This window comes from Lynx canadensis, chromosome A2, assembly GCF_007474595.2.
Source record: "Lynx canadensis isolate LIC74 chromosome A2, mLynCan4.pri.v2, whole genome shotgun sequence".
Taxonomy (NCBI): domain Eukaryota; kingdom Metazoa; phylum Chordata; class Mammalia; order Carnivora; family Felidae; genus Lynx; species Lynx canadensis.
Genome location: NC_044304.2, coordinates 61,396,407 through 61,421,281, shown reverse-complemented (window position 1 = coordinate 61,421,281; position 24,875 = coordinate 61,396,407). Strand labels below are relative to the sequence as shown.

Below are 24,875 nucleotides of genomic sequence, written 5' to 3'. Positions count from 1 at the left end.
GTGTGCTCTCCCCTCTCTGTCAGATCTGGATGGAGACAGTGTGCTGCTGGCCACAGGAAGGAGTTGGGCCGTCCTGTTCCATTTTCTAGAACTGACTGTAGGATACTGGTCTTAATTCTACTTTATTGTTTTATGTCATTTTAGAGAGAGGGAGAGAGCGTCTGTGAGCGAGGGGGAGAGGGGCAGAGGGAGGGAGAGAGCCCGAACTGGGGCTCGATCACAAGAACCATGAGACCATGACCTGAGCCAAAATCGTGGGTCGGGTGTGGAAGTGGCTGAGCGGCCCAGACGCCCCAGCCTTGATCCTCCCTTAAATGTTTGGAGCGAAGCCCCCTGGGCTGGAAACTGCTTTTGCGGGAGCCGCGGTTTACAAGCTGTCTCCTCCGGGTGCCTCGCAGTCCGCACAGTGGTCCACGATGAGCAACGGAGAGCCGCCTCACCGCCCCTCCAGCGCCCCATCCCTGGTTTCCGAACACACGTGCTCACCTGTCCTTCTTTTTCTCTGTCCCTCTTGCCAACGTTTGCCGATATGATTGATCTTTCCAAGAACCAGAGTTTGTGGGGGGTTTGCTCCATATATTTTTCTATATTTTCCATTTCTTTCCTTTGGCTGGCTTGAGCTAGCGTTGCTCTGCTCCCAACCCCTCTGGGGGAGGGGGGGGAGGGGGGGCGAGACCACTGACCTGGGACCCACCCTGCTTCTCACAGCCGTCACCGCACCTCCAGGCTGCAACATGCCACATCCTCCATGGTTCTTCTGCCTCCTGCGGCCCTTCCTTCTGCCCCGGGCTATTTGGAAGGTGTTGCTTACTTACCAGGACTTGGTAACTTTCCTGTTACCAATTTCCACTTTAAATCCCCTGTGCTCCCAGAAGACAGGGCCACGACACGGCCCTCCTTTGTCCGCAGGCACTTGGACAGCAGGTGTGCTTTGCCGTTGGCGGATGGACAGTTCTGTCACTGCCAAAGGGGTCCTGTTGGACTCAGCTGGTGCTGAGTTTGTCCACATCCTTGCTGATTGTCCGAGCAGCCATTCTGTCACGTGTCGAGAGAGACGTACTGGTGTTGTCCTCTTTAACGCGGGCTGCAGGGGAGGTAGCCAGGTCCCTGAGGCAGGCTCCCCAGGCGGCCCCGTGCCCCGAGCCCACCGTCCACCGTCCGCCTCCCGCCTCATGGGCCAGCTTTTCTCTTCGCTCCAATCAGGAAGGGGCCCCAACCATCCCTTCTCCGGAGCCCATACCTGCACAGAGAGAGGGCCCAGCCCAACCTCTGTCCACTCCAGCTCTCTGCCTGCCCCTCAGAGGGACACAGGGAAAGGCACCGCCCAGATGCAACCTGCTCACCACACAGTCCTGAGGCCCGTGGAGCTCAGATGACCGTGGAGTCGTTTGTGTTGCTGAGAAGCTGTCTGCCCTTCCCGCATGCCCCTAGGTCACACTTCTCGTAGGCACTAGAGACAGTGCACTGGGAATTTGTGTTTAGAATTCCCTCATTCTAGGGGGTCCCTAAACCTGGCTTTGCGTGAGAGTTTCTGGAATTGTAGAAGTCCCGACCCAGATGTCCCAAGGAGGGTCACAGAGAACAGCCGTGACCTGTGTGGTTAATTCCCAAGGGTGGTCCCGCACTTGGAAATGGCTGATACAGAGACCAGCACATACTTTTAACACTAAACATCCTGTGTATGTCAGTCGGATAAACATCCAACTTCAGCTCAGGTCATGATCTCGCAGTTCGTGAGTTCAAGCCCCAGAGTGTCAGGCTCTGTGCTGACAGCCCAGAGCCTGGATCCTGCTTCGGATTCTGTGTCTCCCTCTCTGCCCCTCCCCTGCTCACGCTGTCTCTCCGCCCCCCCCCCCCCCCCGCTCTCTCTCTTTCAAGGATAAATAAACTTTTAAAAAATAAGTCTCCGTTTGCAGACACCCTGCAGGCCTGGGGTTGCAGGTGAACAGCTGGATGCCCGAGCCCGGCTGTCCCAGCAGTGGTCTGTGGGTGGGGGTGGGGGGGTGGGGGGCGGGGGTCAGGGGACCCCAAGGCAGCCCTGAGCTGACACACCCGAAGTCACTTTCCCGTGGCAGTCCCTCAACCCCGGGTGGGGCCACATAGCTCAGAGCACCGTGGTGTAGATCCCAGACCCGCCTGTATGCTGTGTCAAACCCATTCAGCACCTCCTGCAGGAAGGAGAGCCCAGTGCCAGCTGTGCACCCCAGGGACCCCCAGAGACTGCAGTCCTCTGGCAGTCCTGAGCCCAGAGGCAGCGTCCAGACCCTTCCTGGGGGCTACTGCAGACAGAAGTAACTCACTGATCATTCTGGAAAGTGCACGGAACATGGGAAGCCTCGAGGCAAAGGGGCCACACATATCCACAGGTGCACACGTACAGGTGTGAGCAGTGCAGATGTGAGTGTGCGTGTGCACATGTCAAAGTCCACATACACGTCCATATGCACACGTATGGATACACACATACACCCTTGTCACACGGGGCCACAATAACTGCAGGTGCACACGTACAGGTGTGAGCAGTGCATGTGTAAGTGTGCACGTCCACGCACATGTAGAGGGACACGTGTGCACGTGTCCATGGCCAGATACACGTCCATATGCACAAGTACAGATACACACATACTTATGTCACATGGACACCCCACTTCTCCTTAGGCCCCCCAGATCCATAGGCCCACAGTCCCCACCAGCACCAGAGGTGCTGACACAGCCTTGAGAGACTCTGCGTAGGAGAGAACTTTCCAGAGAGGAGTGACAGGCAGGAGGTGCAGCCGCTGTGCACAAGGGCGAGGCTCAGTGAGACGGGTATGGGAAGGTCCTCGTGCCGTGAGAGCCCCGATGCAGCCCTGAGGACAGGACCCTCACCCCGGGGTCATAACATCTGGTGACAGGGATGTGACCCTGACCCTGGGATTGTGACACCAGTGATGGGAACAGGACCCCCATTCAGGGGCCGGGACGGTCCCCACTGAGAGAGGCAAGTGGAGAGAATGGTGTGGCCGCCCTGACCCAACCTGGACCTGGAGAACTGGAGGAAACCCCAGCCCGCCAACCCCATAGGACCAGTGGGGGCCTCTGTGCTTTGCCCACTAAGTCCATGATGCCCCAGGTGATCACAGATGGGCCCGTTTCCCCACCTGTCTTGGCTTTCAGGAGCTGCTGGGAAGCAGGAAGGCATGTCTGTCTCGGAAAAAGACGGGCTGAGGCTCGGCCCGCAGGGCCAGCAAACATCCCCAGGCCAAGAAGAACCCCACATCCCTGTCCTGGGGCCGCAGAGCTCAAGGCGACATCCTTCCTGGAACCCCTGGCTTCTCCACCTGCCCTCGGGGCTGTGACCGCAGAGGTGAACCTGCCCCCATGCTTCTCCTGCCAACACCTCTGGCCCCTGCCCCCCCATCCCTGTGGGCTGTGCACCCCTCCTGGCCACAGTTCCTGACCTCCATGCCCCCCACAGGAGACCCAGAGCTCAGGCAGAAGTGTGGCCCAGCCACAGTGCTTAAAAGCCTCCCTTCCAAGGCAAGGAAATGGTTTAAATGATGGCAGCCCGCAGGTGAAGTGTCACACTCCACAGCCACTGGCCACACAGTGCTTCCTGCTTTCCAGAAGTCTTGAGGGTACAGGGAATGCTCCGAGTATAATGTGCCTGTACGCGCACCTGCGGCATGACCCCAGTGACCGAGATTGGGGTGGGGGGGAGTATCTATGTATATGGGGGGGGACAGGAGATAGATACATAGATAGACACATAGATAGATGATTGATAGATAGATGATAGATGACAGAGATGTCTGCACAGGGAACACCTGGATGACGTGGAACCAGACCGGTAACGAGAGACCTCCAGGATGTGGATCTTGTGAGTTTTGTTTCCTTCTCTGTGTTTTTCTGGATTGTCCGAGCTTCCTGCAATGCATGTGTTGTTTATCTGATGGGAAATATTGGAGGTTGTCTCCTCCACAACCTGAATCGCATCACAGAAACTCTCCAGATTTCGTGGCACCTTTGGTACCAGTGGCCTCGTGCAGTCCCGAGGACCCAGGAGAGCCCAGAGAGCAGGGAAAGGTCCTCCGGGATGAGGGCAGAGCCCGACCCCCTTGCATACCCCCTCCGGGTGCTCTGGGCAGCAGGTGGGCCGGGAGGCGCCACCACCCACCGCAGGGAGGAAGCATGAGCTGCTACAGGCCCGCACCTGGCAGAGCTGGGGACCCACATGAGCACAGGGGCTCAAATGTCCCTCTCAGCAGGGACCCTCGTGCCACACCTCTGCTTGGACTCCACCCCCCAGGGGAGAGGGTCACCTAAGGTGTGAGGTCACTGGCCACTGCGTGGGCAACCGTCTGGGAGGGAGGGCTGATGTAGTCCCCTCCCCATGGGAGCCCAGACTGGGGACACACTGATCAGGGGGATGGACATGAGCCCTGACACAGGGGGTTCATTCTGGAGGAACAGACACCCAAGGAGTAGCCAGGACCAGTCACAGTGTGTCAAGGAAGTTCCAGATGCCTGAGAGCCTTTAAGCTGCTTCCAGAGGGGAGGCTCCTTTGCCTGTGCTGGGAGGGGTGAGGCCAAGTCAGCAGGGCTGGCCAGAGGACCCCAGTGGGGAAGCAGCAGTTGTTGGGGGGGCCTGGCTGGGGGAGAAGTGAGGAGGGGGAGAGAAGAGGGTGGGGCTGGGGGGGAGAGGGAAAGGGAGGGGGAATAGGGGAGGAGCTGGGGGTGAGGGGAGGACTAGAGGAGGGAAGGAGAGGGGAGGGAAAAGGAGAGAGGAGAAGGGAGGGAAGGGGGAGGGGAGAGGAGGGGAGTGGGGGAGAGGATGGGGAAGGGAGGGACAGGAGGGGGAGGGCATGGGGAGGGAAGGCAAAGGGATGGGGAAGGGCAGATGGGGTGGGGAACGGGAGGGAAGGGGTGGGGAGGGGGGAGGGGAGGAAGCAGGGGAGGAGGAAGGGAAGGGGAAGGGAGGGGAGAGGAGGGAGAGGTCCAATGCAGGACAGCACAGCTCAGAAGCTGTGAGCGGTCCTGGAGAAAGGGACTTGTGCCCACAGGTCCCACAGGCAGCAGGCCATGTCCTGGGGAGCGGGGGGCAGGTGCATTCAGCCTGGCCTCAGACCCAGCATCCAGGCAAAGGCGCAGAGAACAGGCAGAAGGGCCAGCAGAGGGCCCTCCAGTGAGTGACAGTGGCCTCCCCACCCTCTCCTCCTGGGCTCGGTCTTCTGACTCAGGCCTGTCTGCTGCCTCCTTCCTGGGCTCTGGTGCAGAAACATCCCATGAACTGCCAGCCTGGAAAAGCAGAGAGGCTGCAACTCACTGTCGCTGGCCAGGATCCCAGGGGTGATCCACCTGGGCTGGGCCTAGGCTGAGGCCCCAGGACTCTGCCGAGAGGGTGCTCCCGGGGCCGGGTGGACACAGCTGGGGGCCCGAGTGGAAGTCTCTGGACCAAAGCATCTGGAAATGCAAGCAGCACAGGCTAAGGGCCCCAGGGAAGTGCCGTCCAAGGTGGAGGCCCCCGGCCAGGTGGCCAGGTCGAGGAGTGCGGCCTAGACCAGGCAGCCCTAGCCCACAGTCACCTTGGGGCCCCCTTCCTGCCCAGGTCCTCAGGGAAGAAGAATGGAGGAGGAGTCTCACCCTGACACCTTCTGGGAAAAGCCCTTCCCGGTGACCGCCCTGCGCAGAAACAGCACACTGCTCCTAGAAAGTTCCAGAAGGGATGAAAGGCACCACAAGAGAGACAGAATGTCCCCCAAGGCTGCCCCGCCACAGCTGCCCCCCCGCCCCGCTCTGAGTACAGGACAGGCACGTCTTCCGGGGCCCTGCAGGGCCGTCCGGGATGGGGAAGATGTGTGCCGTCCGTCCTCTGCCCTGCACTTCTTTGTTCTGTTTTGCCTTCTTCTTAGTTGGTATCATCATCCACAAGAGAATATTGGTTTCGGGTGACTGATGTTTGCAAACCTTGGGAAGTGATCCCCACAATGTCTCATTACCTCCGTCACCTCCTGACAAACACTCTTTTCTTGCGATGAGAATGTTCAAGATGTACTGTCCAAGTGACCCCCCCCAAACGCAACATGGTTTTGTGAACCGCGAAGACCACCCATCACGCCCTTCTGCCCCCCTCCCTGGTCAGTCCTTTGCTTGATCCTGGCTATGAACTAGCAGTGCTTTCACAAGGGAGTGGGATCACCCACCTTATCAGGAACTTTTCTATGTTTTAAAACGTGACCCTGACGCAGTGGCTGTCCAGCCTGGCGCCCCTCCAAGTCGGAAGCCCCATGGCGGCTGGGCGGGCACCAGCCTCTCCTCCCCCACGGCTCCTCCCACTGCCTCCTTTAAAGCGGGGCCAGGGCCACTGGCCACCATCCACCACGGCCTGCCACTGGCCACCATGCGCTGTCTTGCCAGCCTGGCCCTGGTCCTGCTCGCCCTGGAGGCTGCCGTGGCCCTGGCCGCGGCCCCGGCCTTCACTGTGCCAGGTAGGCCTCAGCTACCGCCACAGGGGGCACCCAGGAGGGCCCTCTGACCTCCCTGTCTCCGAGGCGCTTCCCTGACACGCACCAGGACGGCACTGGGACCGGAGGAGCAGAGCAGAGGAGGCAGAAGAGCAGGGCAGGGCCCTGCCCAGAGACCCCCATGCGGCAGGGCCCAGGCCACTGTGAGACAGCTAGCTGAGCGTGGGGGGGGGCCTGTCCTTGGCCCCCTGGGTCTTAACCCCACCTGCTGTCGTGGGCCTGGGGCAGGCATGTCACGCTCCGGCAGATTCTCTTCCTTACAAGAAACGGTGTGTCAGGGTGCTAGGTTCCTATCCTGGGAGCGGCGCCCACCCACCTGCCTGTCCTGTGCGCAGGGCAGGCCATGTGCCCGGAGCTCAGCTCCTCGGAGGAGGACTCCTGCGTCGTCTCCTGCAGCACCGATGACGACTGCCCCCAAGGCATCAGATGCTGCCCCAGGAGCCCCTGCAGCCGCTCCTGCGTGTTCCCCGTCATGGGTAACAGTCACCCCTGTGCCCCACGCCAGACCCTGTCTGGTGGAGGGAGGAACCGTCCACACCCTCTCTCAGTGGCCTGCCCCACAGCCCCCTAAACTCCACCAGGCAGTGACCCCACCCACCTGCTGGCCCAGCCACGGGGCTCCGCTCAGGGTCCCCTCCCTGAGGGCTCGGCTGCCGTCCAGGGTGCCGCACAGTGGTGTGGGGGCCCCCACCGGGACCCAGCAGCAGGGTGGACCACTGGGACCCGAAGGGCTGGCCCGTGTCTCCGCAGCACCTTTGCAAAAGGCTGGCCGCTGCCCCCGGGTACCCGTCCCGCTGGCCCCCGAGCCCTGCTCAGAGAGCACCGAGTGCTCTGTGGACAGCCAGTGTGCAGGGAGCAGGAAGTGTTGTTTCAGCATGTGCGCCATGCGGTGTCTGGACCCTGCGACAGGTGAGCGCCCCAGACCCGCCCCAAGGACACAGCCGCTGGCCCCTGGGGCTGCCGGGCAGACAAAGGCGGCTCAGAGACCTGGCTGGCAGGACTTGGGCCGGCCACCCGAGCGGGGTCTGTGCCTTGGCCACTTAATCTTGCAAGGAGACCTGGCTCGGGAGCTGGGAAATTGCTTCCTGGCTACCTGTGACCTCACCTTCCTACCAGTGGGCTCTGGTGAGGGCCGGGGAGGGGTGGGTGTGGAGAGCTCGCTGGCCCACCTGCACACAGCGTCCCTCCCTCCCCTGCCCCCACCCTGCACCTCTGAGGCCTCCGTGTCCCCTGCAGAGGACCCCCTTCAGTGACGGGCTTCCCCAGGAGTCCCTGGCTGCCCGAGGGTGACCCACCTGAGCCTGCCTGGCGAAAGCCTTCTCTCTCGGATCCAGAAAGCCCACGATGTTTCCTACCTGCTGCTAATAAAAACCCACTCAGCTTCATGTCTCTCTGTTGTCTGTCTGTCACATGTCCCGGGCACCTCTGGGCGGGGGCGGCAGACAAAGCACACAGGCCTCTGGGAGCACCGGGCTGTCCACCGGCACTCAGGGCTCTGGCCCTCTGGGGTCTGGCCCCTTTGAGAGGCATTGCTGGCGTGGGGACAGGAGGAGAGTGGAGTCTGCAGGGAGGGCTGGGGCTTGGAGGTTGCCACGGCCTCTCTCCACGGCTTGTGTGTGGCCCCCACCCACTTGGCAGTGTGTGCTTATGGGGAGCACAGACACTGCTCCCAGGAAGCCCTGTTTAGGACCTGCAGTGAAGCACGTGCACCCCACCCAACACCCAGCGGGCACCCCAGAGACCACTGCGGTTCTGATGCTAGGCCCCCCCAAGTTCCCACTAGGCTGCCAGCACCACAGACACCTGCCCTGCACCCTAACTCACTTAGCTACCAGCCCTGGGGTCCGACGAACCCCAAGCTACCAGTCCGGGGATCCCACAAACCCCAAGCTACCAGTCCTGGGGGGGGGTCCCACGAATCCCAAACTACCAGTCCTGGGGGTCCCACGAACCCCAAGCTACCAGTCTTGGGGTCCCACGAACCCCACAGCTCCCATAAGTTGTGATAATGACCCACAGGACTCTGAAGGCACAACACTTCGGATCACACCCTGTGATAAAGGACACAGACCAGCAAAGCCAAATAAAGGCCACACGTGGAAGGTAGGAGCAGAGATGCAGGAGCCTTTGTCCCCACTGGGCTGGGGCGTGCCATCTCCCAGCACGTCCACATATCACCAACCAGGAAGCTCCCTGAGGTTTTCTCAAAGCTCCATTAGTAGGCATTTTGATGAAGCCGTTGTTGACCAGCTCAGTCCCCACGTAACCACATGGTTGGCTCCAGGCCACCAGCCTGTCCTGTGCCATGAGGGACCCCTACCCCAGAGTCACCGCATCTGTTTAAACTCAGGCGTGAGAAAGGAGTCCTTGCAAACAACACACGACACTTGCATCAGCCAGGAAACCACAAGGTGTTGAAGCGCTGCTCCAGGAAGGGGACAGAGAGAGACCAGAGTTCCTCACCGTGCCCCCATGCACAGCCAGCCCAGGGGAGCACTTTCCCCCAGCCTGGCCCCAGGTCGCGCACGCTGAAGCCACCTGTCACATGCCAGACAACATGTCAGGAGCCAGGGAGACAGGATGGATCGTCCCAAATAAAAAGGGCTTTCACCAGTGGCTGAATTTTGTTCCTGGACCATTCTCCAGCAAAAGGAAGCAGGATTCCTTGGAGACGCCGTTGAGGGAACAACGAACAAGGCCGTGGGGACACCATGTGTCAGAAAGTGGGAGCCAACCTGCAGCCACCCCCAGACAACCTTGCCCCTCCCCCCAGCGCCACCAGCATACAGAGGAGAGGAGGCTCTTCTTAGCGGAAAATGCCAGTCAACACATCAGGGGGGAGAGAAGGACTAGAAACCCACCATTCCCAACTCCAAAGTAATCGTTCCTCCAGCCAAGCATCACCAGACGACCCAGATGACCAGAAACCCCTGCAGAAACATCACAGTCTCAAAGCAGCCCCGCTATTCACAAGGAGGAGCTCCTCCCACAGCAGAGAGCTGGCCCCTAATTGAACCAAGGGATCAAACCCGGCATCCTAGGACCCACCATGGCTGTGCGTCCCCGTGCAACCCAAAGGGGTGGCCGTGCCAGAGATATGCACCAACGGTCTTCACGAAGATGCCATCAGATGACCGCAGCTTCCATTCACGGTTCCAGAAGGGGGGGCGGGGGGGGCGGCCTGAGCCCAGCCTGGGCAGCTGGAACCACCCAGCTCACCCTTCCTCAAGCTCAGAGTGAACCACCCCCATGCTGGAGGACTCCTCCCCTGCAGAGAACGCCCATCCCCTCCATCCCTGCGTTAGCCCTACATCCAGCTTCTGTAAGCCTGGTGCCCTAACATCTGCCCCGCAGGCATACTAGGCACTGATGTCATGTTTGAGTCAACTTACCCACCCCACCCCCACCTCCCCCACAACTGCCCCAGGACTCCTCTCCTCCCATGGGGTAAGGGGAACACTTTTCAAATGCAAATCAAAGGATGCAGAGCCCATGCCCCAACCCCCTTCTCTCTGGGGTCTTACCATCCAGGCCACTATCCCCAGCAGGCAGCTGGGGGCAGCCCTCCCACAGCAGAGCATGCTAATTATTCACACTAGCCAGTCCTAAGCCCGCCTGCCCTCCCTTGTCTGGTGCTCCCCACAGAAACCACAGCAGAGGTCCGTACCACAGTGACCCCACCCCCACCTCCTGACCAACACAGTGCTTCCCTGTGTGACCCTGAGAGGCATAGGCTGCCCTTGTCCCTGAAAACTGTGACTCGTACATTAGAGTCAACGGCAGTCCTCTCCTGATCTGTTGGCCTCACCAGACCCAGGACTTTCTGTTAATAAAGATATTTTAAAGACAATCGCTTTCAGGGACTGGAGGTCCATCTCAGAGAGGACCCGGGGGCGTGGGGAATTGTCTCCCCCCTCCACCATCTCCCACCAAGTGCTTACGGCAGCCAAGCCCAGAGCTCCCGGGCCCTACTAGGCTGATCTCCTGCCCAGGCCACTAAGCTCCATCCCCCCGAAGTGGACAAGGTAGAGGAATGGACAAGGAAAAATGGAGGAGGAGTGATGATGGAGGAGGAGAAGGGATGATGGAGGAGGGATAATGGAGGGGTAAGAGGGATGATGAAGGATGATGGAGAAGAGATGATGGAGGAGGAGGAGGGATGATGCAGGAGGAGGGATGGAGGAGGAGGAGGGGTGATGCAGGAGAAGGGAAAGACAAAGGAGAAGGGGGGACGTATCAGTCTGTGGGTTTTGGGGACCTGGCTGCTGGCAGGATTTGGGGTTTGGGAGGGCAGAGGGCTCATCATCCTTCCCCAGTTGGGAGGGAGCCTCCAGGCAGGATGGAGAGGCACTGGGAGTTCAGATGTCTGTAGGAACCCTGGGTGCTCACTCTCCAGGTGCCCTTGGGCAGTCCCCTCCCCGCCCTCCCTGGCCTCAGTTTTCCATACATGAAGAGCGTGTGAGGGACAGGTTCATGTGCTGGGCAGAGCTGGGGCCAGGCTGACCAGCTCTGATTCCTCTTCTTCAGGGGTCCATGCAGGCCCTGAGGGAGGATCTTCCCCTGAGAGAGGAAAGCCCTTTGATGGAGAGTCCCCAAGACTGTCCCCAGGCTCTGTGATTCTGCAAAGCTAAGACTTCTTACAGCAGGAGGAGAGAAGAGGAACGGGGGGGGGGGGGGGGGAGGTGAACTCTGGAGGAGGGCAGGCAGGAACTTCCAGACATCTCTCGGGAACAGTCGCCCAGGAGGCGATGAATTCCGCAGTAACACAAGTGATGTGTCTGCCAGGAGGGGCTCAGTGCCCAGGGTTTCCCCCCAGGGCTGGGCTGGACGCGCTCCACCCAGAGTGTGCCAAAACCCAGCCCTGCAGAGGGCAAGCAGGTGCAGGATGGCCCCATGTCCCCAGGGAGGCCCAGGAAGGCCGCATCGCGTATGGCACCTCTAAGCAGTCGTGTCTCCTGACGCCAGCCAACCCTAATGCCCCTGACCACCATCCGTCCGTCAGCAAGTGTGTTGGACGGAAGGACTGAGGTCTTCCCAGCAATCCCTCCTCTCCCTCAAGGGGAGACAAACCCATCTCAACCAGTGCTCCTGTGAGCCTGGTGCTGGGCCCGCCAGGCTGGGAGGGGGCACCGGAAACAGTGGGTGGTAGGAGGTAAGGAGGAGAAACACGGAGGGGCTCTAACGGAGCAGAATCGGGAGGGAGACAAGAATGAACAAAACTGCCACTTCTTCCCCACATCCCCACATCTCCACATCCGATCCACCCAGCCTACTGCCTCTGGTGGCCCAGGCAATGCCATGCTCGAAGCTCAGGAACATGTTTGAACACATCCCGCAAAGTAAGATCCTCTCCACCGGCCCGCAAACCGGAGCCTCTACATTTCCCCACCCCCCACCTAAGCCAGGAGCTCCTCTCTGCAGAGTGTGGCCAAGGCACCTGGCCTGACCAAGAGTCTCAGATGGGGCGCCTGGGTGGCGCAGTCGGTTAAGCGTCCGACTTCAGCCAGGTCACGATCTCGCGGTCCGTGAGTTTGAGCCCCGCGTCAGGCTCTGGGCTGATGGCTCAGAGCCTGAAGCCTGTTTCCGATTCTGTGTCTCCCTCTCTCTCTGCCCCTCCCCCGTTCATGCTCTGTCTCTCTCTGTCCCCCCCCCCCAAAAATAAATAAACGTTGAAAAAAAAAATTTAAAAAAAAAAAAAAAAAGAGTCTCAGAGCGTGGGGCTACCCTGCCAAAACCTGACCGTGGCCGCTCTAAATTAGCCCCCAGGCCCGACACTGCTCCCCCGAGAGTGAGGTCAGAGGCGGAGCTGAGACCACCTCTAGGGACCTCCTGTTTGCTCACACATGGGAGAGGCTGCCATGTGGCACAGGGGCTCTCGGCGGGGATCTCCAGCCCCCAGCCGTTGCAGGGGAGGTGCCCCCCTCACAACCCCCACTAGCAACAGCGACAGGAACCCCGACAGAGGAAAGGTACGTGCGTTCAAGCCTGAGACTGTCTGTTCCCCCACCCAGCCATCCTCCCCCCATCAGGTTCCCCAAACGTCAGCAGCTCTGGCCCAAGAGGAAAGAACTAACAAGATGGCAACTGTAGGTTCCCTAAAAACAGCCTGACGGCGAGGTTCACTGCCAGCAAGTCCTCTTAATGGCCCGCCACTTTTTTTTTAAGGTACCAGCTTTACTGAGATACAACTCACATGACGGATATTTACCCCTTAACGTGTAGAACCCAGCGGCTCCCCATACCTTCACAGTTAATCGTGCAACCACCCAATCCCAGAATATTTCCAGCACCCCAAACAAATCCCAGACCCATTCATCACTCCCCATCTTACCCAACGTCCACAGCCCCCTGGAAACCACTAATCGACCTCCAGCTCTGTGGACTTGCCTCTCGGGGACACTGCACACAAATGGAATCACACAGGGAGTAGGCCGTCTGGATTCCTTCATCAAGTGTAATGTTTTCAAGGTTCTTCTAGGTTAACTTGGGCTGACTGATATCCCACGGTGGATATACCACATCGTGTTTGTTCACGCATCTATCGGTTAGCATTTGGATTGTGCCTGTTTTTTGACTTTTATGAAAAACGCTTCTGTGAACATTTGCGTACAAGTTTTTGCACCGACGTGTTTTCAGTTATCTGCGGTATACACCTAAGTGACACACAGTAATTCTCTGACAAGAAACTGCTAAGCTGTCTTCCAAAGCAGCCATGCCATTTCACATGCCCCCCAACACTGCCTCAGCGTTCTGATCTCTCTACATCCTCGCCATCGCTTGGTATTTTTTGGGCTTTCCCGTTGTTCTAATTGCAGCCATCCAAAGTGGGTGTGAAGGGGCCCCTCATCATGGTTCTGATTTGCATCTTCCTGATGGATAGGGATGCTGAGCAGTGTCCACGTGCTCCCCGGACTTCCATGTATCTTCTTTGGAGAAACGTCTACTCAGATTCTTTGAGCGGTTCTTACCTGGGCAATTGTCTTCTACTGTCACATCGTAAGGGTTCTTTCCTCAACATCATCGTTTTGAGACTCACCCATGTCCTTGCCAGCACAGGTGTTCATCGCTTTTTCTTTTTTCTTTTAATTTTTTTTTTTAACGCTTATTCATTTTTAAGAGACAGTGCGAGCAGGGGAGGGGCAGAGAGAGAGAGAGGGAGACCCAGAATCCAAAGCAGGCTCCAGGCTCTGAGCTGTCAGCAGAGCCCGAGATGGGGCTTGAACCCACAAACTGTGAGATCATGACCTGAGCTGAACTCAGACGCTCAACTGACTAAGCCACCCAGGCACCCCTCATTGCTTTTTCTTAATATTCATTTTTTTAGAGCAATTTTAGGTTCACAGCAAAACTGAGTGCAAAATACAGTGAAATCTACCTCTTGTCCCCTCCACACACCTAGTCTCAACATCCCCCACCAGAAGTACATTTGCTGTGATCCATGAACCCATCATGACTCATCACGACCACCAAACCCCACAATTCACATTACGGTTCACTCTTGGAGTATACATTCTATGGGTTTGGACAAAGCTGTAATAGCCCATCCATCACAGTATCACGTGAATAGTTTCATTGCCCCAAAAACCCTCTGTGCTCAGCCCATTCATCCTTGCCCATTCATCCTTCCCATCCTTCCTAACCCTTGGCAACCGCTGGCCTCTCTACTGTCTCCACAGCTTTGCCTTTTCCAGAATGTCATGTTCTTGGAATCACCCAGTGCACAACCTTTTCAAATTGGCTTCTATCACTTAGTAACATGCATTTAAGGTTCCTCCATGTCCTTTCATGGCTTGATGGCGCCTTTCTTTTCGCCACTAAATAATATCCCATAATCTGGACGCACCACAGCTCATTTATCCATCCGCCTCCTGAAGGACACCTTGGTTGCTTCCAGGTCCTGGGAATTATGACTGAAGCTGCTGTAAACACCGTGTGCAGGCTTCTGTGTGGATATGTTTTCACCTCCCCCAGGTGAACCACGGATCAAGGTTGCCGGACTGCACGGTATCCTTTCAGACTGCAGTCACAAAATACCATAAACTTTGTGACTTACAAACAACAGAAACCTGTTTCTCACACTTCTGGAGGCTGGAACTCTGAGGTCAGGGTGCCGGCACGGTGGAGGGGGGCTGTCTGTCCTGTAGTATAGACTTCTCGCTGGGTTCTCACGTGGTGGAACAGCCAGGGGCTCTCTGGGGTTTCTTCTGAAGCCTCCACTCTCATGACCCAGTGACCTCCCAAACACCCCACCTCCTAGCACTGTCATTAGGTTCCACGTATGAACCTGGAGGACAGAAACATTCAGCCCATTGGACAGTAAGAGTATGCTTAGTTTTGTAAAAAACAAACAAAACAAAAACTAGTAAACTTTAAAAGTGACGGCACCATGTTGCAGTTCCAACCAGCACAGATGAGAGCTCCTTCTCCGCCACCCTTACATCTGAGAACAGAAACCAAAACAGTACGAACAATAACAGCAAGAGGAAAAAAATAACAGCAAGTAAACAGGGAGAAGAAAAACTCAGGGGGGAAACCCCTATCATCGAAATCCTTACAGGGGTAAGACAAAAGATCGCAATAGTGGAAAAAAAAAAACTGTAAAAAGAAACATTCAGAAGCCAAAAAAGGAGCTCTTGGTAAAGAAACACGTGTTGACAGGAACCTTCAGGAGAAGAGCCGGAAGCTAAGGAGGAAATAGCTCAGAAGGTCGAGCAAAGAAATAATGAAAGAATAACAAAGACAGGATGGGAAAACCAGAAATTGGTGTACAAGAGCCAGTATTCAAACGTGGGCATTTTGGAAAGCCAGATTAGAGGAAATGGAAGAAAGGGAATACGAATAAACAACAACAAACTCCGGCCCAAAGACAAGTGCTTTTAGGTTGAGGGCCCATCAGGCGCTCAGGATGGAGACTTGCATCATTGAGAAATATCAGAAATCATGACAAGACACAAGCTTTTAGAAATTAAAAACAAAACAAATTAAAAAGAAGAAGGAAGGAAGGGAGGGAGAGAAGGAGGGAGGGAAGGAGGGAAGGAAGGGAGGGAAGGAAGGAGGGAAGGAGAGAGGTCACTCTGCCTGTTTCAAGGACTTGTCCACAGGCAGTAAGGGAATTTGATTTTTCACTTGCCTTTGTTTCCCAAATCAATAAACACGTGGAATCTTAATCCAACAACAGAAAACAAAGCAATTACTAATTCAGAGAAAGTGAAAAAGCGTGGCAGGAAGGGAGATCAAGCCCGCACACGGACTGCAGGTGCCTCGTGTGCTTGGCTTACCCGCACTTTAATTTTTTTTCAAAATTAAACGTCAACACTCTCAAAAATCAGAAGATTGCACATAAAATTCCATATTAAAAAAAAAAAAATCCGGCAAGATGTGGGCAAACTGCCTGCAGGACCTCAGGCCGCCCTGGACGCCGTCCACCCCAGAGCCACCCCACACGCTGGGGTGCAGGCCGGAGGGCGCCGAGCCTCCTGCCGCCGCTAACGGGGATCCTTGTTCCCCTCCCCTCACCCCCTCCCATTGCCCAACGCTCTCCTCTCCGCTCCCCGTCGCCTACTGCGCGCCCTCAGCAAAGACGGCACCCGTCCGGAAAGGTGCCCTCAGCAAAGATGGCATCCAACTGGAAAGGGTAGCGGCGTGACTTCCGGCCGGGCGGAGCAAGGCGAGGCTCGCTTCCGGCGGCGCCCCGAGTGACGTGACGAGCGCGCCGCGCGGCGTGGTCCGAGGACAGTGCGGGCGCGCATGGAGGTCAGCGGCGGCCCTCGCGGCGGCAGCTCAGGTCTCCCGGCGGCGGGGAAGAGGCTGCGGGGCGTGAATGCCGAGGGCCGGAGGGCGTGGCCGGCTGGAGGAGACCGGACAGGCGCTCCGGGACGCGGGGGGTCAGGGGGCTGGGCTGGCGGGGTGGAGGCGGGGGGGGGGGGCCGGGGCGCGGCGCGAGGTGGGGGAAGGAGCGGCTCCCGCCCGTGTGCGCACGCGCACCTGCACCGCGGTCCCGCATGGTGACCCGCGAGCGGCGCGCTGACCCTCGCGTCTCAGCGCGCAGGCCCCCGCGCCTTGGTGCGGGTGCGGGGTCTGCATCTGCCGGCGGAGCTTCGGGGCCGGTGTAGCCCAGTTGCGCTCCTGGACTGCAGCTCGCTCCCCAGGTCGTGGGATCGACCGGTCGGACTGTTTCCGGCTTCCCTCTGACCGGGCTCAGCGGGTGCGGGCTGTTACCTTGGGGCCGGTGTTCTTCCTGAGCCTCTTATACTGTGTAATTAGACTAAGCGTTTTACAGCGGCTATAATGCGCTGGCCACTACCGGGTTCCGGGAAACCAAAGGTCGAACACGCTACGCTCTCTGCTTTGGCAGGCGCGCGGACCCCATCACTTGATCGCAGAGGCAGGCAGGACTGAACAGTATCGGGATATGTGACACACCCCTGGAGAAGGTAACGTCTTGCCTGGGTGTGGAGAGGTGATGGGTGATTTTGTGGGTGCTGTGCTGGGGGTGGGGGCAGTCGCCCTGGCTGGGTCTATTGAAGGTGCAGGGCCTGTCGGGATGAGGGATGTAAACCCAGGAGGTCATTCTGAGCCACGTTGTGAGGCTACGGAATGTGGGTCATACGTCCGGGGCTTTCCAGGAGCAGTCTGATGTGAAATATTGTCTTGTGCTTCTGGAAGTCCATCATTCTTGATCCTGGGTTACTTTTAAAGTAAATGAAAGGACACTGTCCGATCCTGCGGAGACTCCCACCTAGGAACCCGGGGCTGAACCTGGGGATCTGAATGGTTGAACCACCCCGTAGGCAATTGTGCTCTCCAGCCCTAGCTGTAATGCTGCTGGGGTTGGCATTTGGTTCCATCCTACAGCGAAACAAAAAGCCTCTGTGCCCCAGGTATGGGGCAGGCAGAAAGCAGAGGTTCCGGCCAGTGTAGAGAGTGGCCACAACGTTGTGTCACCTGCCGTGTTCTCGGATCTCTGACTCAGAAGCTGCGCCTGCATCACCCCTTTCTCTCCTTTTCCTCTTCAGGGCTTTGGACCTGGACCTGTTCACTAGGAAGCTGCCCTCCCTGCCACCCAGGCCATCATGGCAGCCCGCCTGGTGAAGCGATGCGCGTGCCTCCTGAGAGAGGCCACCCTTCTGGCCCCTGTGGTGGCTCCGGTAGGCCGACTGAGGCTTGCCAGCGTGGCGCATAGGACTCTGACTTTCTCAGCCATCTGCCCCAGTTCCCACTTCCCAGGCCCCTTGTCGGGGCTTGTGGAGAAGGAACAACTGTCTGCCCCCTGTCCAGAGCACCAGGAGGTGGAGCGGCTCATTGAGAAGGCCACCCAGCCAGAGGAGCTCCTGGAGCTGCTCAGTGACAGTCGCTGCCTGCAAGAGAACCATGCGGCCCTCATGCTTATCCAGCTTTCTCGCCTGCTGTCTGACAAGCCGGAAGACAGAGCCTTGCTCGTGCAGGATGCCCGCTTTCAGCAGCTTCTCCATCTCGTTGACAGCCAGGTGGGTTTCTAAAATGTTCTCTCAGGGTTCCCCATGCAGAAAACAATGGCACCAGAGTCCATAGCAGCCAGTCACTTTGCAGGTATAGACGGGAACTGTGCTGCCTTGCTTAGTTTTCTCCGTCCTGTGAGAAGTTTTTGTTGTATAGAGTCTAGGCTACTTTTGCTTGCTGTTCCCCATTGATCACAGAGCGGTCCCGTTAGGTGAACATTGCCATCCTTCCACTGTCCTTTCAGCAGCACACGGGACGCAGAAGCACAGGAAGCCGCACTGGTTCCACCCGGTTCCTTGGGTGCTTGTCCCCTTGCCAGGCGGTGCTGACTTGCATGACCCTGCCGCAGTGTCTGGCCAACTATGGGCGCACTCCTATGGCTGCAGGGGATGTGGGGTGGCTGACGGGGAATTCCAGGCAGCCGGGCGGGGTGGTCAGACCTCAGGCCCTCTCTGGGCTGGCTGAGGAAGGACTCCCTTCAGCTAGGCTGTTCGCTCCGGTGCCAGGGGCCCGTGGCACTGGCTGCGTCGGCCCTCACTCCCTGCCTTGGTCCATGCTACCGGGAAGAAGCCGTGCTTCCGACACTGAGCAGGGGACTCTGTGTCCAGTTGTCCGAGAGGATGGGGAGGAGAGGCACAGATCGGGGTGGCGGTTGCACTGACAGTGTTTTCCAAACCAGAGGCTGTGAGAGTAGTGGATGCGGCCGGCTGGTTTTAATGAGATAGGGTAATGGAGAAAATGCCAGAATGCGTGTGTGGTAAGGGGAGCATGGCATCCTGGAACGTCTTGCTTCAGTTAGAAGTGTGTGCTGGGGTCAGGGCACCAGTTTGCTTCCTGGTGATGCCATAGCTGGTGACAGTTCACTGAGTCCCTTCTTGTTCCGAGGCTGTAAGCCTGTAATTGTCAGTGCACATTTCACACACACACGGAACCAAAGCAAGTTCTGGGAGACAAGAGTGAACCTTGTAACAGAGTCGTAAGCCGAAAGCAAGCGGGGACCAGAGTATGGGTAATGCGGATGGTGGCCAGGCTCTCTTATTTGAAAGTGTCCCTGCTGTCATGGAGCATGCATGTCTCCAGCTGCCCAGCCCCTCCATGCCACCTTCCCTGTTTGCACTCAGCCCCCCTGCACCCCCTAACGGGCAGAGGCTGCGTGCTGCAGGTGGAGCCGCACCTGGACCGCGGGGTCCTGCACCGGACTGTGACACACTGAGAACAGGGGGCCCCCTTGTTCAGAAACAGGCAGGCCCCCAGGAAGAGGGAAGGTCTGCCGTGTGCACTGGGGCTTTGGGGACGTCGTGGAGCCTGGCGTGAAGCCTCACGGCGTGCCGGTGTCTGACACGGTGCCGGTGGCAGCAGGTGGCTGGCCAGCCACTCCCCCCCGCCCCACTCCTCGCTGGTGCCAGGGAGTGTGGGGTAGGCAGGACTCTGTGACACCTGGCCTCTCTCTGCCCGCATATCAAGCGCTTTTTCACGTAGCTTCACGCGCCAGGGGCATCCCCGCGTGCTGGCTGGTGTCAGCAGCAGCCCTGGAAGGTGGGGGTTGGCGGGGTGCTGATGCCTGGGCATGCTCTGTAGGGATGTCACCTTTGCTGTCCTCGGTGGTTGCATTCCTAAGAAACTACGTTCCCGGAAATCTTAGGACTGCTTTGTGGGAGAAAAGAGGTTCAGGGTTCGGGGTTTGTCAGATGCGATGTGGCCGCTGCTTCTGAAGAAGGGCCGGTGGGTCTGTAACACCTAAAAACTGTTACCGTCGCTACAAGCAACAGAACGAGCGGGTTGACAAAACTCTTAGTTCGGAGTCTGTCCCACACGCTTCCCCCTGGCTTCTGGACTCCACAGTTTTGCTTGGGTTTGGGCACACGGAGCCACAGCGGGTGTCTGTGGTCTCCCCTCAAGGGAAATCTTCTGACTCACACAGGGGTCCTTGCTCACGGGTGACCGTGCACAGCTGACCAGGTGGCGCGGGAGGTAGACTTGGTGGTGGGCTGCAGACCAGCCCAGGGCAGGTGGGGTCCCGGCTGTGACTGCCCCGTGTGTGTCCCCTTCCCCCCCTCAACCCCCGCCAGATAAGTGCTGTGTGGCACGGGACCCTTGTGAAACTGCTCCGCAGCCTGTATGCGTTGGCACTGCCCGCGGCCTGCAGAGAGCTGCGCTCGGTGGAGCAGGAGGTCCGCTGGCGCCTGCGTAGGCTCAAGTACAGGCAGCTGGCCTTCCTGGCCGAGTCGAGCGCCACGCACATGCGGGAGTCCCCGGAGCTGCTGGCTGAGCTGCTGCTGCACTTAGAGCGGCGCTGGACGGAGATCGATGATGGCCGCACTGCGGTGGCCCTGATGGCGAAGACGGGGCACCTCTCTGAGCCGCTGATGAACCGCCTGGAAGACAAGGTACTGCGGCAGGAGCCCCGGGCAGCTGCAGGTGCACCCCGTGGCCACACAGTGGACCTAGCTGGCGGTGGACCTAGCTAGCGGGCTGCCGGCTCTCCTCCTCTCCCTGGAGGGCCTCGGGGGTAGGGCAGAGCCTAAGCCACACTTACAAGGGGGCTCCGCTTAACGCTTCTGGTGATGTGCCACACGCCCCCGGCAGTCAAGTCAAATTCGGCCCCCGCTCCTGTTGTAGCGAGAGCTGGCCCAGATGGCTGCCACAGGAAACTCGCAGCTCATGGGCTCCGGGTCCCCTGCCCTGGGACCCGGGGATAAGTTTGGCTGCAGACAGGCCACTTCGGGCCCACGGGTGCCCCGGCTGAGAACCGAGTAGGCCCGCATGGCAGGGTACTGGATTACTGAGCTCAGGTCCAGTCGCTGTCCCGCAGGGGCGGTGCTGCATGGGATCCCCGGCCTGGGCCGCCGAGCTGACCCTGAGGGCTGTGGTTGACAGTGCCTGGAGTTGGTGGAGCGCTTCGGCCCCGACGAGCTGCGGAAGGTGCTGGTGACACTGGCGGCTCAGAACCGGCGTTCAGTGCCCTTGTTGCGCGCCGTCTCTTACCACCTGGTCCAGAAGCCATTCCCGCTGACAAAAGGCATGCTCCTGGATCTGGCCTATGCCTACGGTGAGCCTTCCCCATGGGGAGCGGTGGGAAGGGAGGCGGGCTGGCCGCAGCCGTGTCAAATTCGGTGCCCGCCCACCCGTGGCAGGCACCGGCCCAAGAGGCTGCCACAGGAACAACGTGGCTCATGGGCCCTGATCCTCTGTGCTGGGCCTCAGGGATAAATTCGGTCACGGACACCAAGCCCCTGGAGCTCCAGGCCAGGCACTGGGGGCGGAGGGAGGGCAGAGCAGCCTGCCCACCCTCACAAGGTGAACCCTGGGGTCGCTCTGTCCCAAAGGCAAACTTGGCTTCCACCAGACCCAGGTGCTCCAGCGCCTGGCTGCCGACCTGCTGCCCCACGTGCCCAGCCTGACGTCCGGCGAGGTGGCCCGTGGCGCCAAGTCCTTCGCCCTCCTCAAGTGGCTCAGCCCTCCCCTGTTCGAGGCCTTGGCCCAGGTGAGCCGGGCAGACCCTGCTCGTTCCACCGGGGAGGCATGGCCGCCCCGGACACTCCCCGGTTACGAACAGGGGCTTCCTACCCGGCTCACTCGTAGAGGCGCGGCCTCTGTGGGCAGTGGAGAATGGCGAGTGAGGACGGTGTCCTCCGTCGTGTCACTGGGCTCTGGAGGAGTTTCCATCCGTCTTCGGGTGGCTATAGCAGGACGTAGTGTGGACCGTGAGGCTCGGAATTTGCTCAGGACTCTAAACTTCATCCCCTGAAACAGCGAGGAGAGACACTTAACTTTACCTGCAGCGGCTTGAGGCTGCGCAGACCACCCGGGGCGTTTGTGACACTACCACCGGTCTCTGGGTGGGGGCAATGAGCAGGGGGAGGTCTGGCCCGCCACCCTGTCCAGGTGGCCCCCGGGCGGCTGGGGGCTCGTGGGCCCTGTGGGAGGGCCCCTCTCATTCTGTCCTCCACCCCGTGTGGCCGGCCCAGCACGTCGTAGACCGAGCCCACACCGTCACCGTGCCGCACCTGTGCAACGTGCTTCTGGCCTTCGCACACCTGAACTTCCGTCCCGAGCGAGAGGACAAGTTCTTCGGCCTGGTATGGTCTGTGCACCTGTTCACCCACCCTGGGTGTGGAGGCAAGAGAGGGGAGCCCTGACCCGGGGGCTTCAGGGGTGAGAGGGGAGCTGGAGCCCCGTGTCACAGGGATGGTCTGGGGACAAAAGATGTGAGGTCCTCTACATGCCTGCTGTGCGGCCGTGTGTACAGGTCGGGAGGTGTTGGCCGGCTCACTCGCCGCAGTCAGGGCTAGGGGGCCACTGGTTTTCCCTTACTGTCCTGCTGGTGCTCTGAACCCTTGGCACACCACCATGCAGAGCAGGCCCACTCAGGCATGACACATCTCGCGTGTGCACCTGGGCCTCCACGGGGACACTGCCCTCCTTGTACTCTCCAAGTTCTCCCAGGGCCAGAAATCCATCCCTGTCCCCAGGGGCCTGTGATTTTGTGCCACAGGCCCTTGCTGCTGGGAGGGGCAGCAGGAAAGTCTTGCTGCATGTTGTGCTGTCCGTTAGTCCCGGGTGAGGAAGAAGGTTTCTGGTACTTTCTACTGGGGGAAGGGGGGGCTCCAAGCCTGGCCAAGAACGTCAGCCAGGATTGCTCCCAGTAGTTGTTCTAGCCTCAGCGCAGCCAAGCCATTCCAGCGTTACGACTGCCTCCGGCCCAGGAGGTATGCGGCTGCTGAGCAGAGCCCCCGCCCCGCCCCTGTCTAGGTTCATGAGAAGCTGGGGCCCAAGCTGCGGAGCCTGCACCCGGCCCTGCAGGTGGATGTGGTGTGGGCACTGTGCGTGCTGCAGCAGGTGCAGGGGGAGGCGCTGCGAGCGGTGCTCTGCCCTGAACTGCATGCCCGGTTCCTGGGTGAGTGTTAGGGCTTCCCCTCCCCTCCCTGACCCCAGGGGTCTGGGGGCCTCAGGCCTGGCAGGGAGGGGGCTCCAGAGTAGCGAGATGGTGCCCAGAGCTCACCTGGCTGGCATCTGTTCCTCCATCCTTCTGCTTGTCCATGTGCGTGGCCCTTATGATCTTGTCTCTGCCCCTGATGATGCCAAGTTCAGAGTCAGTTGGGATCGAGGGTGTCACTGTCCCCTGCCTGGCCCCCCTCTTTCTCTGGCCCAGCGTCGGCCTCGGCTCACCCTCCCTTCTCGTTCTGCCTCAGGCAGCGAGTCCCCAAAGGACCAGAGCACCTTCCAGAAGCTGCTGCACATCAGCGCCACCGCCCAGCTGGAGCACCCTGAATACACGGGCCCCCTTCTGCCGGCCTCAGACTGGGCGCCCTGGCTCTTGGCCTGTGATGGGAAGGCCACACCCCTGCAGAAAGAACTGCGGGACACCCTGCGGGGGCTGCTGGGGAGCCCCAGCAGGGGCAGCTTCGCGGTGGCCACGCAGTACGGCTGGGTTCTGGGTGAGGCCCTCTCTGCACTACCCTGGTGGTGGGCATGGGGCTTGTTCTGTCCAGGACAAGGTCTCTGTGCCCCAGGGACGGTCCCTTCCATGTCCACCCGTGCCCCTCCCTAGACGCCGAGGTGCTGCTGGACACAGACGGCCAGTTCCTGCCCCTGAGAGACTTTGTAGCCCCGCATCTCACTCCTCCCTCGGGGACCCAGCCGCTGCCCCCTGGGGCCAAGAGGTAGGTGGCCTGTGGCAGGCCCTGGACTCTGGCTCTTCTCTGGTGCCCCCCTCCTCCTTCCCCCTCCCCCGGGAGGATGCCTAGCGCTCTGCCCCTCCCCCACCAGGCTGGCGTTCCTGCGCTGGGAGTTCCCCAACTTCAGCAGCCGGAGCAGAGACCTGCTGGGGCGCTTCGCCCTGGCCCGGCGTCACGTGCAGGCCGCTGGCTTCCTGGTGGTGGACGTGAGTACCGCCAGTCCAGTGGACCCCTTTGTGCGGGACGAAGGGAGGCCCGGAACCTCGTAGATTCCCTGTGGCCGCGGCCCTGAAGCGTCTGCTCAGGGCTCTTAGAGCAGGTCTGCGCCCCGCAAGTGCCTGGCCCGGGGCTGCTGACCCCTTCCAGAGCAGACAATCCTATATGGGCCGGGGAACCCAGGAGCACCAGACACCGTGTGAGGGTTTTGTCACATTTACTTCTTGTGGTAGTTTTGGTATCTCAATGGGTTTTTGTTTTTCACTTCAAAAATGAAAAAGTTGTCATCAGGTGCCACAGATTCTCAGATCCCTGGCCCCGGGGGCTCAGGCCCCGGCAGCTTCTTCCACAGCCACACTCGGCAGCTTCATGGGCTTGGAGGGTGGGGAGGCCAGGTGTGGAGCAGCGGGCAGAGCACAGATGCCCCTGCCCCCTGCAGGTCCCCTATTACGAGTGGCTGGAGCTCAAGTCTGAGTGGCAGAAAGGCGCCTACCTCAAGGACAAGATGCGAAAAGCAGTGGCGGAGGAGCTGGCCAAGTGACCCAGCCCATAGCCTGGACTGCACCCTGAGGGCCCTGGCCAAGTGACCTGGACTGCGTCCTGGGGGACCCGGCTCACAGCCTGGACTGCACTGTGGGGGAGCTGGCTGGCAGCTCCTGCTCTCTTGTGGGCAATAAACAGTGAATTCCAGTGTCCACACCAGGAGGTGTCCCGGACTTTGTCACCATTGCCACCACCCACCCTGCTCTCATGGCGGCCAGTCTGTCCCGGCTTCTCTGCCTCCCCAGGTCCCCTTGTCCCACATGTTCACACGGAGCCGCCTGCTGTTCACACCGTGCGGTCCACACCCAGGGTCCTGGGATTCCAGCGTTTGGGCTGCGAGGACTTCCTGGGTCAGGCCTGTAGGGTTTTGAGGACACGGCTTGGGGTTCTGATCTTGGTGTGGGCACTGACCACAGGCGTCCTGGGCGTCCCTGCCTGCCTGTGCTGTGGTCTCAGA

At 59.4% G+C, this 24,875-nt stretch overlaps 1 protein-coding gene, 1 long non-coding RNA gene and 2 other non-coding genes across 8 annotated transcripts; 3 read left to right on the top strand and 1 right to left on the bottom strand.

Annotated features, from left to right (window-relative positions):
- On the bottom strand, window positions 1-19,848 carry LOC115508674. The gene is made up of 3 exons (XR_003967075.1): window positions 19,766-19,848; window positions 16,038-16,043; window positions 1-12 (listed from the first exon to the last, which is right to left on the bottom strand). It is a non-coding gene; the product is annotated as an uncharacterized LOC115508674 (long non-coding RNA).
- On the top strand, window positions 16,197-24,577 carry TBRG4 (transforming growth factor beta regulator 4). Of its 5 annotated transcripts, none has more exons than XM_030307620.1 (12): window positions 16,197-16,256; window positions 16,858-16,936; window positions 17,519-17,989; window positions 20,051-20,368; window positions 20,859-21,030; window positions 21,308-21,465; window positions 21,950-22,060; window positions 22,734-22,878; window positions 23,174-23,419; window positions 23,533-23,644; window positions 23,751-23,865; window positions 24,315-24,577. In XM_030307620.1, exons 3-12 carry the CDS (start codon window positions 17,576-17,578, stop codon window positions 24,414-24,416), a joined length of 1,893 nt encoding a protein of 630 aa, XP_030163480.1. In that variant the 5' UTR covers window positions 16,197-16,256; window positions 16,858-16,936; window positions 17,519-17,575; the 3' UTR covers window positions 24,417-24,577. The 5 variants fall into 5 exon arrangements, 4 of the variants coding, with proteins under 4 accessions (XP_030163480.1, XP_030163477.1, XP_030163479.1 ...); XM_030307617.1 differs by having other exon boundaries at window positions 16,212-16,287; XM_030307619.1 differs by lacking the exon at window positions 16,197-16,256 and adding an exon at window positions 16,295-16,387.
- LOC115509512 lies at window positions 20,563-20,698 on the top strand. Its single transcript, XR_003967400.1, has one exon. It is a non-coding gene; the product is annotated as a small nucleolar RNA SNORA5 (small nucleolar RNA).
- On the top strand, window positions 21,076-21,209 carry LOC115509511. Its single transcript, XR_003967399.1, has one exon. It is a non-coding gene; the product is annotated as a small nucleolar RNA SNORA5 (small nucleolar RNA).
- Window positions 24,578-24,875: the final 298 nt, after the last annotated feature.